Source organism: Cavia porcellus, unplaced genomic scaffold (genome assembly GCF_034190915.1).
Source record: "Cavia porcellus strain 051 isolate PalLab524CR breed Dunkin Hartley unplaced genomic scaffold, mCavPor4.1 scaffold_2, whole genome shotgun sequence".
Classification (NCBI taxonomy): Eukaryota; Metazoa; Chordata; class Mammalia; order Rodentia; family Caviidae; genus Cavia; species Cavia porcellus.
In genome coordinates this window covers 1943696-1963433 of record NW_026947485.1, presented here as the reverse complement: position 1 = coordinate 1963433, position 19738 = coordinate 1943696, and the positions used below count along the sequence as shown (strand labels likewise).

Genomic DNA, 19738 nt, shown 5'->3' with positions numbered 1-19738 from the left:
TCCAATGTTAGGAGGTGTAACGGGGTCAGAGGGGTGTACGAACTGTATCTGCACTCACATCCTGAGTTGGGAAGAACCCGACTGCAGCGGAATGGTGGGGAGAGGCCTTTGCTTTGGTCTCCTCCCAGAGAAAAGCAGGTAAGAGGAGTCCTGCAGGCGGGCTCCCTGCTGAGATGAAGATTTGCAATGCTCTAGAGGGAGACGTGCATGCTGTATGCCGAATGGAAGCTGAAATGCTGCCTCACAGTTTTCACAGTGGGCTATTGGATTATACATTAAATTATAAATAAGGTGATTAACATACACATATGAGTTCTTAAAAAACTTTCAATTGTATAAAGATTTGAATAGTAAAATAGAGTTAGAAAGAAAAGCTTATTTAGGGAATATTTCAAACATAACAATTTTGTAAAGCATTTCAGTTTCTCTTAATTTTGTTTCACAGCACATACTTACTCCAGTTTTGTTGATTAAATTTTATGGGACATTTTTACACTTATGTTATCTTTTTTTCATTAAGAGGACACTTAATTTTCAGAAATTAACACAGAAGGGCAATAAATGGGAAAAGGTTAGCTTAGTGACTTTTGATATTTTATGTGGTCTCTTTCTCCAACCTAGAGTATCAAACAAAAGAAAATCCACCGCAGTCCTCACTCTCAAGGGAAAGAAGACATTCACACGGAGCGGAAAACAAGCTTGGGGTACAGGTCGAGGGTGCAGCAGAGACGGTGGTAAGATCTGGATTCTGCACACGCTGTCCGTGGGGTTTGCACAGTGCTGTGGGCAATATGCTTCTCTCTTGAATCCTACACCAAGACACTCACAGCGATCCATACACCGTGCACGCCACCTACGTGTACCCCAAAATAAGTATAAACTACATGAACTGCAAATGTACAAATAAAACATTTTTTAAAATTTCTATGCAAAGAAAGGACAGTTATGCTGGTGTTTAAGCTATTAATAAGATTTATAGTGGGTTCATCATTTTACTTTATTTTACTCTATCCACAGAGTAAAATAAAGCGATGAAATTAATAATGTACCTAATCCTCTTCCTTTCATTCCCTACCAATCAGTGGAGGATTATTTGGGATAATCATGTCTTTTAATCCTTGAAGTCAAATCTAAGTAAAATAACAGTAAAAACTGTTAGAAGGAAACAATTTTAAAGTGTGAACTATAATTTTAACAAAATTAGACATTTCAGAAATAAAACCTGTTTCAAAATGATTCAGCAGTAGTAAGATGCATGTTTCATAAGTCTTTGGACGTCAATAACAAGTGCTTTTTTCTCATTTTTTAAACAATTGTTTAAAAACAGGACCTCACTTTTGAGTAGCACGGACCATAATTTTACATTTATGCAAAAGTCTTTTTAAAAATGTCTGTGGAAAATAACACTACTTTATTAACTAAAACTGCAGTCAAATATTTCTAGTAAATCACATATTGAAATTGAACTATGCTTTTGCAAATCTTCCCATTCTGAGAGTCCTGGCCTGACTTCCGCGGTGGCCAGGTCTGACCTGCACCCTGACCATGCGAGGCACTGTCACATATTCCTCTCACAGGAGCCCTCCTGTCACCAATTGCTCCAGGTTAGTCACAGAAGCCTGTGGGGCACGCTAGGAACTGTGCCGACATCCTTTTTGAACACCAGAGGGCAGAAGCATCACTTGACATGGAGGAATTCTGTACCCGCAGCCTGTGGGTTCCCAGGCTTTTCTCACTAGAGTGACTGGTGAGCTTGGCTTTTGGGGTTGGCTTTGGGTCGGTGGGCATGCACAGCACCCTGTCCAGACCAAGGCACTGACACCCACGTGGTGCCCCCATGCCCTAGTACGCAGCTGAGAGAGAACACTGGCACAGGGCCCTACTGCAGGAAAACCTGGATCAATCTCAATAGCAGTGTGCATACCCAGAACGCAAAAGCAAACGTGCTTTCCTAAATTATCAATTTAAACTCTCCTATGTAAGTGTAAAAGAGCCATAAAAAATGTGTAGCTGTTTCACAGAAAGCAAACGATTCAGCCACACGCAGGTGTGTTCCCATGAACAGCCATCCGAAGTGGATTGAGTTCCCGTGCATAGGACAGATCCACGAAAGCCCAGCACACCAGAGCTGTGGATTTGGCATGGCTCTAAACTTAAAGCCTTAACCCTCCACAGGCTGTGAGACGTCAGCACGCAAGCAGTCCTGCTGCCCCCCGTTTATGTAAAATCATGATAACAAGGCACCGAGCTGCTGTGAGAATGTCGGGCGGTAACTCATGCAGAGTGTATACTGAGTCATAGGGAACGCTCAGTTATGCATTTTACTAAAATTTCGGAAATGGGTAAAGAGAAATTAGAAGAATCATAACTTTCGGTGCTGTGAAGAAGTAGAGATAAAGCAGAATAGCCGGAGATGAGCCCAAACTCCACACAGTTACTGTGAGGCTCCCCGTTCTTCCCGTGCTGGGTGACCAGGGAACAGGCAGGTGTCAGAGCATGAGAAGGATGGGCAGGAGATCGGCCGAAAATCCTAAGCAGCACCCCTTTCCCTTCTGTTGTGTTTGGCAAAATGATCTGGAGAAAATTATTTGATTATTCTGGGCATCGGACTCCCCTATGTGGATTATATAGTTTCTATCGGCTGCTATAGTTCTTGCATTCTCAGGTTTCGCAGGGTGGCCACTTGATACACTGTGAAACACAATCCCAGTGACTTTATGAAGGCTGAGGTATTTAACAGTGAAGTTCATTACGAAAAGCATACGTGGTAGCTAGCTGTGTAGCAGCTTTTCACATCAGAATATCAGGTTTCTAACTTCAATATCAGCATTCCAAAGAAAACATACATCGAGGGAGGAGTCAGGATCAAAACATTGTAAGCAGACAAAAAGCAAGTATCATTTAACACTAACTAAAGAAGGCAGGAGAGAGCTGCACATCTGCGCATTATTGTGGACATTTCCAAATTTGGTCTTGGTGATCATACAGATTCAGTGGCCGAGCTGAGTATGTTTACCAAAACTGGGCAGAACTGAAGTCAGCACGGGTTAGATCATAGGAAATCATTCTCATGAACCTACAGACCCTGGGGCGATTCCCACGGACAGTGCTGTCCACTCATGACACTGTGGCCCACAGTTCCCCCATGCACTGAAAATTCTTATTCAAAGGAAGATGTTAGATTCAGGCAGAGGCTGGAAATGCTCTTCAGTCACTGTACGTAAAGCACCGCTATCTAAATATCAGCAGAAATGCTGCTATGGGGAACAGCGTTATTTACAACAATAGTCAGGAGTGGAACGCGGGGCCAGGAGCACAGTGAAGCACGCGGCGGGACACCTACCGTGCCGGGCCGGGGGTAAGGGATGCGCCCGTCGTACTGCACCCAGCGGTGGTCTGCACTCTCCTTGTGGGCGTAGGGCCCGTTGAACACAGCTCTGATGTCAGCCATGCTGTACACGCACACTGCGGAGCCCTTGAAGATGGAGCTGGAAGAGAGCACAGGACCTGGCTATTGCGGGTGCCGCCAGGGAGGCCAGGTGACAGGTAAGCTCTGTCTAGTGGCACAGCCAGCAAGTAAACACACCTGTGTCCTCGAGGAGCTTGTCACCAAGCAGCCTGCCATGGGCAAGGCCGTCACAGCATGGCTCAGGGAGCTAAGGGGACCCTCAGTGTTGGGCACCCAGCGGTGTGGTACCCCGCTTATGGCTGTGGTGTGCTCCAAGGCAGATGTCTACACAGACACCTGGGAGACAGACTGACTAGACTGCCCCAAAAACTGGAGGACAAGGAGGAAAACAGAGGAAGGGGTACTATAGGTCCCCACATACTCTTTATGTTACCCAAGGTAGTCATGAAATAATGCTTTACAAAGGGCTCAAAGTGTGAAAAGTGACCTTACCCATTATTAAAATAGTAATCATTTAGATCTGTGAGTAATCATTGCCTCCTGTATCACTTTTTAGTGAGTGAACATAAAGTGTAGCCATTTGTAATTTATCCAGATGATTTTTATTAAACTGACTTTTGAAAGGGTTGAAATAACCAGTGTTTTTCACTTTGCTCCTGGAATTGAGCCTCAGAATGCAGTGACGTGTCTGATATTCGCAGTTGGGGTACGTATGCTGTCTCGGAAGCAGTCCCATAGGAAATCGGCAGTCTTTGGCACGCTAATGATGGAAACTGTTAGCACTCGTCAGATAGGTTTTGGGTTTGTTCGTGGAAAATCAAAAACATTTTCTATGAACATAAACCTTTCACTAGTCCCTGCTCCTGCCTGAGAGATGGCCCTCTCTCGACCTAAGAGATCTGCATCTCCACGTGATCCTGACAAGCACACGCCTCTCCAGCTTGAGCGATGTAGTCATTAATATTCTTGGGGTGACTTTCATGAGGCCTCAGGAGGTGACAGTAGGTGACAAGCAGGCAGCCTGGAAAACGGCCTGCTGGGGAGGGAGGTGCTGGTTACCAAGGCCCACTCTGCTCATGTGCTGGGGAAGCCCAAGGCTCGAGGCTGGTGGCACTGTCCTGCTGTAGGTAAGTCACAGTCTCACACTTAACAGAGCACCAGGCAGGCCAGCACTGCCTCAGTCTCCAGGGCAGCCTTGAAAACAGAACAACAAAGCACCCCGAGAACAAAGAACTGATGTGTGCTTCACACTCTGGGTGGGCAGAAACTCGATAGGGGAAAAAAGGCAGCACCTGGGGCTACGTTTCCCTGGCACCCATGCCCGTCTCATGTGGGGAACACACACTATCTTCAAAGGCATGGACAGGTGCCAGGAGGACCAGGCGCAGACCCTGCGGGAGCCGAGCCTGTGCTTCTGTGCCCTTCACTGCCTGGTGTAAAGGAACAGAAAGCAGAGCCACAGCAGTGCCGATCACAGCGTCTTCCTGATTCTCACAGCAGAGTGTTCACATCCTGCCTGGAACCACCACAATACTCCCCCGTTTTCTTTCTGATCCATCCCAAAATAGAGAACCCCAGTCTACACACAAGCTGTTGTGAACTACAGGAGGGTCACGCCACAGGAAAGAAATTAAACTATAATTTGCTACAAAATAGTTTAAGAATTTGTTCCAAAGGACACAGCAAAGCCATCTCTTCTGTATTCACAGCATCGCTCCGATTCCTCAATACTAACGCCAACAGAGGCAGTGGACTGCACTTGTCTCCAAGACCATGCAGTGGTGCGCGCCCAAAGGGAGAAGCGCTCTGCCCACACTCAGCTGCGAGTCCCCGGATGGATGAAGTCAAAGGAGACAGCTGGGCCCACGCCTTCTCGAGAAAGCTTCACAGCTGTGAGTAGAAGCTCTAAGCGGGTCACAGAGCCTCACTACTCTGTGCGAGATGGTATTCCGCAGAAGGAGAGCACAGGGGAGAGGAGAGGGACTCCAGCTCCACTTCTACTGCACACGCCTGGGGCCGCTCAAGCCATCTACCTCACAGGCTCCCTTCTCCCATGAGATCCAAAGAGCCAGCAGCATCCAACTCAGGGATTCGGGCCTTGCTGTGCATTTCTGCAGGTCACCCTCTCTGACCGCAGGACGAGGGAGGCATCCTGGGTATGGCTTTTGCAGTCAGCATTTGTCTTAGGGGTACTCCTGTCCACATGCACGCACAGCGGCCTTGAGCACTGCATGCATCAGGTGCAGACATAGGGGGTGCTGGAGATGGTTCCCCCAGCCCTGGGCGCCAGCTCTGAGGTGCTAGAGCTGAGCCGGGATAAGGAGGGCAGTTTCCAGGTGGATCCTGAAAGATGTGTAAGGAACACTACGTGAACTGGTGAACAAAAGTGTGCGACTACTACAAAGAAAGGGACGAGAAGATACCACTATACTGGCTTCCAGGCTTAGGAACACTCTTTAGATGCCCTCGAGGTGTAGCTCTGTGGCAGAGGCCCAGAACCACAAAAACAAACAAACAAAACCAAAACAAACAAACAATCAGACTTTAAAATATTGAAAGTATTTCATTAAACGTACCTGGATGTGGTGAAGACTCCATATACTACAGGATTTCTCTCATCTCTTGTAGGGAGTAAATAAATATCTTCTATTAATGGAAAAAATTGCATTTTATTTTTCAGTATTACATGTTTGCTTTTTAATAAACATGATATACCTCACGGTTAAGTGTACTATGCACACAATTAAGCATACCCAGCTGCTAGTCTGTGCCTCGGGAACTAAGGGTCAGAGTCTTCCCTTGCGTGACATTGAGTTGGACATTTAACCTCCCCCTTCCCCTTGTTTAATCCAAACACTTAAAAATGAGCTAACTCAAAGGACATTCTCCACAGCTGTTTACTTTTAGGAGAATGTGGTTCCATACAAAACAGAAACCAAACAGAGACAACCTTACCCTTTGGGGTAAAATCTTGTTGCTCTGTGATTGCAACAACGTAGCACTCAGGCGCCTCTTCAAGTCTACAGGAATGTGGCTACAGTGTAACCGGTGCAGTATTGGAAGGGAATTATGTGCAAATAATAGTGTCTACAAGGTTATTTAGGGTATCAGTGTGCAAGTTTGGGAAGAAAAAAGCTCATGGTGATAACTTCACAGGCAGCTAAAAAGATTCCTTTTGGAATTAGCTGTCAGGAGCAGGGAAGAGGGAACAGTCCACCCATGGCTTCTCAGCAGCCTCACTGATGCAGGAAGACACCTAAGAAGACAGGGTCCAGAAGGTGTTCGGAGTCTGAGCTCTGGACACTGTCCAGCAAGGGCCTCCTGCTTCAGGCCCCAGCTCCTCCTGTGCCCCTAGCACTGCCCCGGGAGGGCTGCAGAGGGGGCTAGGCAGAGATCCCTGTGCTGACAGCTTCCTGCTCATTGCTGAGGTTCCGCTAACAGGGGTCTGTCAGACAGGCAGTGTGTGAGAGTCCCCCATGTCCCCACTGTATGCCCACTGAGTGCCCAGGGCACCCAGGATGCTTTATGTGTGCGAATTCTGTGGGATCTGCTCTTGCAAGCTGCTCTGTGTTATCGAGAATCAGGGTCCGGGGCTAAAATACACTACAGCCTGAAGGACTCAGTCAGCAAGGAAGGCTTCTCTGGGGAGGGAGGAGCGGGGACTTACGCAGCTCATCAAAGTGGGTGTCTGCCCCGTCGTTCCCGGGAATGGAGCAGGTCAGCCGGGCCTTCAGGAAGGTGGTCCACTTGCTGATGAGGCTGCGCTGCCCTCCGCCGTCATTCTGAGAGGGAGAACAGAGGCCAGGTGAGGCTGGGCCTGGGGTTCTGCCCTGACTGGACGGCAGGGACTGCAGCCAGCCAGCCCGCTGTCCACGGAGATTCAGGGCTAGGAAGTGAGGCCTCTGCAGTCTCTCCTGTCTCTAAACTAAGGAGGCATTGGAGGCGGAGGAGAGCTGGAGGAGGACCTCTCAGGAGAACTCACCTGCAGAGTACTTAGCAATGAGGTAAAAGAATGACAGGTGCTCACCTTCAAAGCGTATTTGGTAAAATATTTCCTGTATTAACTAAATATGAGCACTTAATGAGCAAAACATCAGACCTTACAAACTGCACTGATTACTGCTCTAAGTGGCTCCAAATCACTGGTGTGTATGTGTAAAAAATGTGTGCTCCTAACTCAGGAGTATGGAGGGTTTCTCACACACACACACACACACACACACACACACACATGCACACGCACATGACCACTTACAATCAGAATTAACTAAAGTCTCTTCCTGCAGTAGGACCTCATCTGGGGAACACGTAGGGCTGCTGGTTGTGGTGATACACCATGGCGGCACTTGGCTGGTTTTCTTAGGTTTAATCACTTTCTGAGTCGCCTCGTGGCCTTCACCCCACAGCCACTCAGAAAGTCATGAATGCCCCTTCCCTGTGGGTTCAGTAACACAGCCAGCGCCTACCGAACAAGCACCATGAAAAGTGTAATTGGCACAAGTCTTTAGAAACCTCTACGGTGAGCAGGGGAGAGTGAGCTGCTTCTCCTGGGGAAGTGAGGACAGGCGGCCTCAGTGCTGGGTGAACACTGAGCCCAGGCTGGCAGGGGTCTCAGGCCCCGTGGACCGATTGATTCAGTAAATACAACAGGTGCTGGCCAGACAGAAGGACAGAGTCAGCGGCGGAACACACTGAGAGAGCCAGGGCAGGTCAGCGTGGGTGAAGCCCAGGGTCTGCTTGAACAGGGGAAGAGCCGGCTGTCAGAGTCAGTGGTAGGATCAAGGAAGGCGTTCCCACCAGTGACCCTGAGTTATTAGACACATGATGGAGAACTAAAAGATTTAACAACTAGCAAAGAAGTGAAACTGCATTCCCTTGTGAAAACCACACAGTCAGCGTGGCCGGGGTTGCTCAGATCTCTAGGGTGGAGTCCTGACCTCCTAAGGCTGTCACTGTCTAAGCTGTCAGTGACTTTGGATGTCTGCAGTTGTGACGGTAGGCTTATCTTGGTGCAGATTATTCCTAATGCTCACATCTTCAGATCAGTTTATAAATATGAGTCTGCATATTAAAATGAATGGCCAGAAATACCAATGCTTTCTTCTAAGGGAACAATGAATTCTGTCTTTGTGTACCACAGGATTCCAGTGACAAAATGTGGAAGAGTAATAGATTCTTAAGTGAACTGTAAAATACAAGTTAAGTTCGTTCTTCTTCTTTCTCATGACCTTTGTTTTACACCTTTTAATGTGATATAGTTTGTAGGCACATTAGTTTTTCTTTTGTGGGGCGACCATGGCTCACACTCATGACCTCCTGCTTGCCAGGCAGACACTGAGCCACTGAGCTGTACCCCCAGCCCTTGGCCACTTTAGTTTTAAGCAGATCTCTAGTTGTATGAAGCAGAACCATTGTTAAAAAATTAATTTTATGCATGATTTTTTTTTTCTTTTTCTGGTTTTCTGAGACAGGGTCTCCCCAGGCTGGCCTTGAGCTCCCACTGATCCTTCTGCCTCAGCTCAGCCTCCTAAGTGCTAGTATTAGAGGCGTGTGCCAGCACACCTGTCTTGTGAGTTTTTTTTCTTTTTTGATCAGGGATTGACCTCACAGCCTTGTGCTTGCAGGTAGGCGCTGTGCCACTGAGCTATATCCCCAGCCCCTGCATGAGTTTTTAATGCATTGTACTTATTAGATTTTCCTTCCTAGTATTTACACATTTTGAGAGGATCAGCAGTGAATACAGCAATGTATCAGTCATCAGGAACATAACGCCCCGGACCACTTTTGATTCCCTTACCATTCCCCATCAGAAGGTTAAGGCTACAATTATATCTGCTAACTAAATAAGCACATATTTGCAATTTTTGTTCACGGACATTTCTTTAACAATTGTACATGGCACGATTTCATCCTAAAAATTATGTGCCTTCTTTTAAATATTCAGATGCATGAAAGTGACAGTGTTTACTTTCAAGTTTTCTCCCTTGTCGGCCTGCAATCACCACCCCTCCCTAACAGTAACCATGAGAAAATTCTAACCTGTCAACTCTAGATTTGTTGGCCACAAAGGAATGTCTGAGCACCTGTAGTTTTCAACCTGACAAATGGAAATCACAATCCTTTAAGAAAACAATCTTTCAGTGCTTGTGCAGACCCACTCAGCTGGCTTTCACAGCCCTCCAGGAGTGAGAAGATAAAGACCTGAGGGAAAGGCCACGTGAGAGGCAGGGTCACAGGTCTCAGCAAGAGGCCTCCGCTGCAAGGACAAGACGGAGAGGCTCAGGAACACCAGGCCAAACCCCATGCCAAAGTTCAATCCACTAAGAGCTGCCTCCCCGCCCCAAGGGGGTGGTGGGGCTGACTCTGTTTACCCCCTTCAGCCCCTGGATTTGTTTGCAAATCCATTCAATCCCCCCTGAGAACTTAAGCCCAGAGCAGAGCTGAAAGGCAGATAAGCACTTCTGTAAACTATCACCTCCTTGCTTATTTTGTTGGAGTCCTAAAGAACACACTGGTCTCACTCACACAATGGATTTATTATTGGGATGTCAGACGCAGCAGCCTTGGTCACCGGTCACCTCTGGTCTTGCTCTTCATGGGCAGGGAGCAGAAGCCTGGTTGACCTCTCCCAGAGCCGCAGAGGGAGCAACAGAGACATTAAAGGTAGACAGGCCTGGTCCTGTGCCACTGGGGGAGAGGAATACACATGGGGACTCAGTACTGAGCACTGTTTTCTTTTTCTACAGAGCTTTTTACCTTTGCAGTATTTCTAAATTTTGCAGTGATTAATGAGATGAGAACCTGCAGGACTGCAGAGGCACTTGACTAAGTGTGAACTGTGTACCAGGGGTGCTGTGATCCTCTGAGCTTACGCCCACCAGGAGGCAGACCAGTGGGACTGCTTGTTCCCTGCCAGCCTGCAGTTCCAGGTCTTATAAATCTCAGGGACACAAGAAGTGGCTCAAAGCTGTCACATGGGAGCCTATACTGAGTGTGTCCTTTGACCTCTGGTCATGATGCTGGATCTTATCTGTATATACCATCTGCTCAAGGCCACTCTGCACTTCATAAATATTGTTCTTTCCATCCATTATGGAAAACGGAAGCTCTCGGAAAACCCGTATGTGGCACTGAATTTCTATGCTGTTAACCTATGAATATTTTGTAAAACCAACAAAGTCTCCGAGACACTTGAGAAGGTGCTATCTGGTACCCTCACTGTAATGTGTGGCCGGAGAGGCTGGTATCAGGGAAGGGCAGTGGACTTTTCCTGATAGAAGCTGGAGAAGAGCACACCTTTACAAACTTTAAAGAAATAAAACTGGGTTTATGATGAAGTTAAAACCTACACATGTATCTCCTTTTCTGAATGGAATTCCTTGGCCTCCTGCCACGCATGCAGGTAACAGGATGCAGTTCTATGAGGCACTCAGCAAACTGCCATCTACACGGCTCCTATGTACGCTTCATTCAGCTGTCCTCCTCAATTCCACTTGCCCGTGGTCTCAGTATAAATAAATACCACCCAGCTTGCTTAGGGAGGGGTAAATTGGTAAATCCTACTGCGTCCTTTGGGCAGTCATGAAGGCAACCACTCAGGATCTCTACGGACCATTTCATAGGAACTCAACGTATAAGGTGACAGAAGTCAGTCCTTCGTATTTTTTTTTTGTATTGTATACAAGTCTTCAAAGAAAAACACAAAGGGACTGACTTCTCTCACCTTATATGTTGAGTTCCTATGAAATGGCTTCCTGACTGCCCCAAGGACGCAGTGGGGTGTACAGAGCCCAGGGGCACTCAACCCTTAGCTATAGTCCGAGCTATTCTATTTTTTAAAGTTTTATTTTGATACAGGCCCTTGCTAACTTTCCCTGCTTGGCCCTGAACTCTCAATCCTCCTGCCTCGGCCTCCTGAGGAGGGCCAAGGACTGTAAGCATGGGCCACCACGCCAGCTCCCCTCTTTTCTCCTCACCAGTATATTGCCTGTCAGCACTTCCTTTTTACTGTTTGAAAAGGTTTTAGTGTCTTTTCTGATATCTAGGAGTCCAAACTAAACTCTAGACAGCTTGAAAGTCAAGGGGTAGAGTCTTTATTTCACCTGCTACTAATGATCTTGAAACATTTAGCAGTAGAGGAAGCAAAAATATACAAATGCAAACATCTAAGCCAAAGGGTGAAGGCAAATAAAAAAGTAATTAAATAAAAATATTTTATGACAGCCACTGAATACAGTAGTTTTTTAGGGGATACCTTTCACAGAGGCCTTCAAGGAAAAAAAATTCTTAAAAAAATACTCAAGTGTTTAGGGCCAAATGTTTGTGATTTGCCTTGGAGAACAACAGGGCAAATGGAAACAGACCGCATGTTTTTCTAAGGACTTCAAACACTCGCAAGCATTAGAAATGCGGACTTGCATAATTCATTCCTGTAAAGAATTCTGCTTCTAAGGCTGAGCAGATTAAGTTATTGGGTAAACGCAGGCATGTGTATCAGCCTTTCAGGTGGGATCGGAGTCCTTTCCTCTGGGGCTTATGTGGAACAGCGTGCGTGCTTTCCTCCGTGTCTCTCAGGCAGGGAAACAGATGGACGCGTGTCTGCGGCCAGCGTGCTCTGAGCCTCACGGAGCACAAGGGATGCGCTGAACAAGAGAGAACCACAGCTTGGGGAGACCAGCAAAGGCGGGAAGTGCCGTGGCCTAAAAACACAGGCCTGCAAGGGCAGTGACGACTGAGCAGGGCCACCTCTCAAAGCAGATGGCACGTGGCACGGAGTGAAGGCAGCAATGCGACCCCAGGCCAGTGCTGGGAAGGGCATCCAAGCTGAGTTCCTGGCACGGCCAGCAGGAAAGGCTGGGAAAGAAAGGCGAACTGGCTCGCCTGCAGCGGCAATCGGAGCCTGCTGGCGTGGGGACAGCACAGGACCAGGATTCCAGGATGATCAGAATCCACAGTAACTCGAGAGCCTGGAGCCAGGAGGGCCGGGTGGCGGGGCGGCACTGGCAGTCCCTAAGCTGATGGACAGGAAACGCAGGGTGATAACAATGCGCAGACTCAAACGGCCCTACCACAGAGGCCACTGGCAGAGCAAAGCACAGAGCCTCCTGCTGCAGCCAGGCGGCCTGTTCCCCGCTTCCCAGCCCGCCAGGCAGATCTGCCATCTGTCATCAGCCACCAGCGAGCAGTGGTGCCTCAGAGAAAGGATGGCTCAGCTGGTCCAGTACCACAGAGCTGGGTGAGGGCTCCTGGTGCCAGCCTCGGGTCCTGGTGCCAAATGACAAAAGGTCACTACTGCCAGAAGAGGCCTCCGAGGAGCTGTTCCCTGGGAAGGGCGTGTGCCGTGGAGCACAGCAGACAGATGAAGTCTGAAGTGTCCAGACGCAGGGACATGGTTTCGAGTTGTCACTGATCAATTTTGTCACGTGAAAAAAAATTGTATTTTAAGGCAACTTACTCATCTGTGTCTCATAAACAAAATTTGTGATATTCAAATAGCATGTAAGATTTTTACCCCATATGGTTCTAAATGATTTTGACTATATTTAGAAATAGGATCCACTCTCAAAAGCACAAATATTTTCAAAAAGGAAGACAGCAAAGTAACAGTAGTTTCAACCTTTAAAACCAATAAAATACAATCGCTTCCCAATAACCTTTGGTCTTGCTCTCACCAACACTTGTAAACACCACACCCTCTCTCCCAGTTCTGATGACTACTAAGTTACGCTGGATCCAAAAGCATGTGTGTGATGTATACAATGTGTGCATCCATGTGCATATGTGTGTATCCATGTGCAATGCATGTATCCATGTGCATGTGTGTATCCATGTGCAATATGTGTGCACCCACGTGCATGTGTGTATCCATGTGCATGTGTGTATCCATGTGCATGTGTGTATCCATGTGCATATGTGTGTATCCATGTGCAATGTTTGTATCCATGTGCATGTGTGTATCCATGTGCATGTGTGTGTATTCATGCATGTGTGTCTCCATGCAATATGTGTGTATCCATGTGCAATGCATGTATCCATGTGCAATGTTTGTATCCATGTGAATGTGTACATATCCATGTACAATGTGTGTATCCATGTGCATGTGTGTATCCATGTGCATGTGTGTGTATTCATGCATGTGTGTCTCCATGCAATATGTGTGTATCCATGTGCATATGTCTATCTATGTGCAATGCATGAATCCATGTGCAATGTTTGTATCCATGTGCATGTGTGCATATCCATGTACATGTGTGTATCCGTGTGCATGTGTATCCATGTGCATGTGTGTGTATCCGTGTGCATGTGTATGTATCCATGTGCACGCCTGTGGTTTTCATCACAAAATTCTCTGTGCTATGGCTAGGTGTTTATGCTCGCTCCATGGACTCTCTCACAAGTCACTGTTGCCAACTGAAAAGCTGGGCTCGAAGGCCCTGGTTTCCACACCTTCCCGATGTCTGTCACATCCAAATTCACGTGTCCTTGCTTGGCATCGTCCCTATTCACTACAGTGATCACAGTGAGGTGGGGGGGTCCTCATTTTCTAGGTCAGTAAAGCACGAGAGTGAGAGACACAGTAGGAGACGCAGCCAGTATCTGGCTGCAAACCGAATGCCCGCACCATGCAGGCAAGCTTACTGATGATGTCCTCAGGGACAAATCTGAGACCAGGGGCGTAATCACGACCTTCCAGTCTCCTGCTGGTGTGCAGCCTCACCTTCTTCTTCAGTCTTTCCCCGTGCGGTGTGACAGTCCTCACCCTCCCCAGGCATACCCAGCTGTCAGACAGCTTCCTCTATGTTCTTTGCAGACATTTTCCTCTTTCCTAGCGCCATGGTCCCTGGGGATCTTTCCTTGCCTTTGACCTCATATGACAGTTTCCTGAGCAGTTTCCAACACTGCCATGAAGCTGAGATACTGACGATTTCCAAATTTATAACTCCAGACATGACCAAGCCTCGGGTTCCACTTAGAAATCACCCATCTGCCAGCATATCCTAATGCCTACACAGTTCATGCCCAAATGCAAAACCTTAGTCCCTGAACCATTTCCTGGGTCCGGTCAGAACAGCGCGTTGCTTTGTGCATTTCCTAACCCGAGCCGTATCTCCTAGGAAGCACAGTCATCAGGGACACAGCAGTGATGTGTGCCCCTGCAGAGAAGATGCAGGAGGCAGGAATACTGAACACCCAGCCACTGGCTCAGGGACCCTGATTCTGCTCCAACAGCTGCGTGGTTGCTGATTTGGGCCGGTAGAGAGACCACCACCCTCATCTTTGAAGCTCAGCCAGGAGGCACCAGACTCCACAAAGGAATCAATCACAGAAAGCCATGGAAAGACCATTTAGAAATCTGCAAATGCAGATTTGCATTTGCCGGAAAAATCTCTTGAATTACTTTTATCTCCCATTTGTATTATCTGTGGCCCCAACAGCCCCCGAGGCACAACTATTTCTCAGTCCTGTCACATTCTTCAAATTGGTCCCCAGTGCATCCATCTACCTACCTTGGTACTTCTTTGCCTCAAATGTGAGCCAACTCCTCGTTTCCTACAAGACGGGATTCACACTTGTACGCATGGAAAGAAGGCTTTTCACCACGCAATTTACTGCTCAACCAAGAGTTGGCTCTGCATGTTCCTCTTGTGATACAGTAACAAGATTTCTTGTTCTGGTGGCAAAATCCTCCGCAACAGCGCGGCCTGTCTCTCTGGAATCCTGTCTTCCTGCAGTACTAATGCGGTCCTCCTCCCTATGAGCACAGGGCCTCAGCACAGTGCTAGGAGCCACTGAGCACTCAAGGTGTCAGCAGATTCTTCTGCTACTCTCTATCTGTATCTGTTTACAAGGGGCAACTGGGGTGAAGAGTGAACGTCTACACCCTTAAAGTGCGCCACGGTAAATGATGCATTACCGCTGATAGGTGCTCCCCTCCAACACCTGCACCCCATTCCTGCCACTTTCTGCCGCAGCGCTGGGGTCCTTTTCCTGAGTGGCCTTAGCTGTGCTGTTCCTGGCTGCCTTGATGTTCAGATAGACTCACAACATTTCCCTTTCATGGTATATGTTTTACGAGCTGCCTTTCTGTTGGATGGCACTCGGCAGCAGCATTCACTGGGTTTCTGATCACAGCTCCTAAGGACACTCATGACAGAGGAGTCCAGAACTGCCTCAGGAGGTGGGAGGACAGGGGACAGCACAGTCTGCTGGGAACAAGGGGAAGTGCTTTAGGGGGATTAATGACAGTGTGCGTTTCCCTGGATAATTCCTTAAAAACTCAGACATTCACCATCTATTCTGATCACATATTGCATACTCTGCCCTCTCACTATTCCCCAGGTTTCAGAGAAAGAAAGCCACTTTTTGTCCCAATAACTGTCTAGTGGAGCACATTTTGCACAGCTATTTTATGAGGTGTTGCTACTGTTGAAACAATGAGTGAATTACAATCATTCGGTCATTTTTCTGCGTGATGTTTGCCTATTACTAAAACCTCTTTCCCACCAGTCACTGTAATCCAGCCTAATGTACCTTTGGTGGATCTAAAAAGGACAGTTTTTCACACATTAACATAACCATCTTTTAGCTTAGTAACTGAAGGGGAAGAGAGCTCAGCTCTTAAATTGTGAGAATTTTTTCACCGAACCGAAGTTTTCAACTAAAAACGACAGCAAACCACAATAACACCAAGGACTAAAGCTGAGAATTTCCAGACAGGACCATGGGAAAAGCCTGGGCAGACCGGTAACACAAAGAACTCCAGCTACAAAGAGGTGGGTGTACTCAGGAAAGCGCACGGTTTACTCTTAATTCTCCCTAACATGATCTCTTCTGTCTTGAACACTTTCTCTTAACTGTCAGACTCAATCGTTTTTCATAATGGAGACCCGCATTCTATTATTATTTTTTAGAAGTAGGAAACGTTGTGTTGAAATTTGAGGGTGAAAGGAAAGGAGGCACAGAAACAAATAACGCCCAGGCGGGGTCAGGAGAGCCTGTCTGTGAAAACTGCATCACCACAAGGATGACTCCGAGTTTTGTGAATCACTACTAAATGTGCCAGCATTTCGCGGCACACAACTATGTACTCACATCTATACCCCTAGAGAGGAGGGCTTCATTTCAGATTCATGTTGTTATTGAAACCTCCACTTGCAAATGTTCAGTTATTTCACGATTAAATACTAAATTATGAGGTAAAATTTGGAAATGGGCTGGATAAGAAACCGTATTTAAAGCCTTTAGAACAAGGTGTCCGTAAACCATAACTGGAGGGTGAGGCTGGGGGAGAAGCATACTCCCTCCCCATGTGGGTGATCCGAGATACACTGAGCTGACTGTAACCTTTAGGACTTGGGCAATGCAACCTGTTTACACAGACAGGGTCAGGCAGTGCGGCTCCAGGGGTCCTCCACTGCTGGAGAAGGGCACCCCACCGGAGCCCAGTAGGAACGCTGGAGAGGCCCAGTCCCCCTCAGGCAGCCAAGATAGTGCCAAGGGATCAGCAGGTCCGCAGGGGAAAGGAGTTCGGGGGTTCACTCTGTAGCTGCTTACAGAAGCCACCTTGGCAGTAGCACCTTGGAGGCCTGTGAGGGGTTATCTCTGCCCCTGGAGGCCCTCTGGAGCCCCAGGGCACAGACTGAGAGGAAAGAGGAATGGGGTGAGACCCTGAAAGCAAAGTGGGGACAAGCCTCCTGCAACAGTGCTGATCGGCCTCAGGGCCTGCGCTTATGCTCAGGTGTCTGTCCTCTTAGGAAAGATCATCTCAGTGGGGACAAATGCAGACAAACACTAGTATCCAGGGATCAGAGGTCGGCCAAGCGGCCCTGTTACACCTCGGGGCCCTCAGAGCATCCAGCAGCAGCCTGACCCTCAGCACCGAGGCCTCGAGGCCTCGCTGGTTCCTGCCTTGACTGTGATTAAAGCGGCATTGTTCCCAACACCCATGGCATCTTGGTGTTAGTACCGAAAAGAGATTAATAAGCTAGGAGTCACACAGTAAAACACATTTTAAATTCCTTTGGTCCTTGTTAAAATACATAATTGCACATGTGAGGTCTGTGTTTTGATAAAAACACACAATGTGACTTTGTTAATGTTTAGGCTTCTTAGTGAATATGTTAAGCCCCTTTCAGTTTTAAAATACTATTATTTAAGATCCTGTGAAAACATTTCAGCTCCTAGCTCTGGACAAGGAGGTGACCTCACAGGGAAACCAGTGATGACAGGGATGAGCTGCTCCCTGGCACCTGCTGATGCTGGGCAGCAGCCGTGATGTGTGGACACCGCAGTCCTGTTTCTGCTCATTTTACTTTTGGGTCTCAAAACTCACACATACGTGACAGCATAAATCTATCCTAAAAGAACTCCCCAAACCTGCCCTACAATATGTAAATAATGGCTGGTTTTATTTTCACATTGCGTGGTTATTGTTACATATATAGAGAGATAGATAGATAGAGAATTTGACATAAATAAATAAACATATCTTGCCTTACAGACTCTTCCAACCCTAGAAAGGATGGTCTTGTCAGAAGTGCTTCCTTCTTGAGATGATTCGCGAAAGAAGAAATATATTTTATCATCATCTGGGTTGTAGGTGTCTGGTATGGGGAAAGTTCCAATAAATTTTGCTCCTGTTTGAAAGGAAAAAAAAATCTATAAATTAAAACATCAAAACCATCTGACTGTAATAGTTCCAATGGCTTTTGCATGTAAAACGGCTAGACCTGGAATAAAAAGAGTCGTGTGTGGGCAGCGAGACGTGTGAATGAATAACCGTAGAAAGAGCCCTGAGCAGTGTCGCGGGGATTCTGCAAAGTGGGCAAGAAGGTGACTCCAGGGCTCGAAGCATCGTTCCAGTTGCCTGTGTCACAGTGGCACACCATTTAACGACAGGGGTGTGCTCTGGAAATTCCGCTGGTAGGTCCCTCAGACTTAATTCAGCATAACCACCCGACCCAGCAGGGCTGTGGAGCCCCAGGTACTGCAGCCTCGAGGGACCACCATGATACACGGCACAGTACATGGCCAGCCGCCACTGTCGGCCAAAACATGCAGTTACTAACTCAAAAGTCTTTTCAATCTACAATTATACCTGGTGGCAACAGAGTCCGCCAGGCAATTCAGGCTGGCCTTGAACTCACTGTGTAGACCAGGCTGGCTTTGAACTCCTGACAACTCTCCTGCCTCAGCATCCTTGTGGCCTTTTATAAAGACCTTAGGCAAAGAAACATACATGTATTCTAAAGTCTGACATTTATGGTGTTCTTTGCTGCATTCTGTGAAACTGCCCAAGGCAAAAATAAATGAAAACAAATAGCGGCCTCCTGAGTCATCCGCAGTGTGTCGCCTTTCTGGCTTTACACCCAGTCCCTGCTGTTTACTGTAAATGTGACCGCAGGCGAGCTGTTCCTGTGACCTGGGTCTCACGAGTGATGAGCAAGCTCCCCATGGCAGGAAGCCGGCAGAGACACTGAGTGAAGATCCAGTGGGCTGGCCCCCGGCAGGCACCTCGCATCAGCGAAGCAGCCCATGGATGCGACTCATCGCTGAGGCTGAGATGATGAAGGCTGCCCTTGCTTTGGCCACAAACGCGCAGCTGGCAGAGAGCTGGGCACATGCGTGCTTCTGAGAACAGCACCTGTGTATCAACAGGACGATAACCATAATGCAGGTACAGTAAAACAAGACAGATCAGAACGCTGTCAATACACCATGGCCGCTGCAAGGCACTGGTGTGACGGCAATGGGTCGGGGTCCTTGTTTAAAGTGCGAAGTCCTGGGTTTACCCAGTGTGGACTTGTAATCAGCTGGCGCTGGCCCAGAAGCAGTCACCTGATGGCAGAGAGGAGACAGAGACAGCGGCTGCTGCAAAGGCAGAAAGGACTTTAGGTTCAAGGATGGAACAACAGGAGGTCAGTGCAGAGCCGGGCTGAGGGCTCAGGCAGCAGGTGCAAAAGATGAAGACTCAAAAACAGGAAAAATACTGGTGGGAAGTGAAAAATTGTGGTGTTCCTGTCCTTGCTCTGTCAAGGGCTGTGAGGCCAGGAGCCCAGGGGTGTGGAAATCTCCCCTGAAACGCAGCAGGGTGGGTGGACGCAATGGGGGAAGTGCTGTGGTAGCCTGCAGCACACACGGCATCCTGGGCCGGGCGTTGGTGCTGTCACCACAGTGGGCCTGAGTGACAGGCAGGGACCAGGAGGAGGACGATGTGTCCATGTGTCCGAGTTCCCTCTTTGATGCTTTTTTATGGCGTGAAACTCCGATGGACTGAGCACTCCTGAACTTCCCAGCTTTGCAGCGGAGGTGGAAAATTACATAAAAACT

The 19738-nt window shown here is 47.8% G+C and overlaps 1 protein-coding gene across 4 annotated transcripts in view; it reads right to left on the bottom strand.

Moving 5' to 3' along the window:
• Nucleotides 1-19738, bottom strand: part of Sema3d (semaphorin 3D) — a 161851-nt gene that overhangs the window by 30235 nt on the left and 111878 nt on the right. For all 4 annotated transcript variants that reach the window (XM_063237392.1, XM_063237403.1, XM_063237411.1 and 1 more), the window contains exons 9-12: nucleotides 17903-18045; nucleotides 7077-7191; nucleotides 5986-6055; nucleotides 3344-3488 (exon numbers count right to left, since the gene is read on the bottom strand). In XM_063237392.1, coding sequence (XP_063093462.1) covers nucleotides 3344-3488; nucleotides 5986-6055; nucleotides 7077-7191; nucleotides 17903-18045 — 473 coding nt within the window. The remainder of the gene's footprint in view (nucleotides 1-3343; nucleotides 3489-5985; nucleotides 6056-7076; nucleotides 7192-17902; nucleotides 18046-19738) is intronic.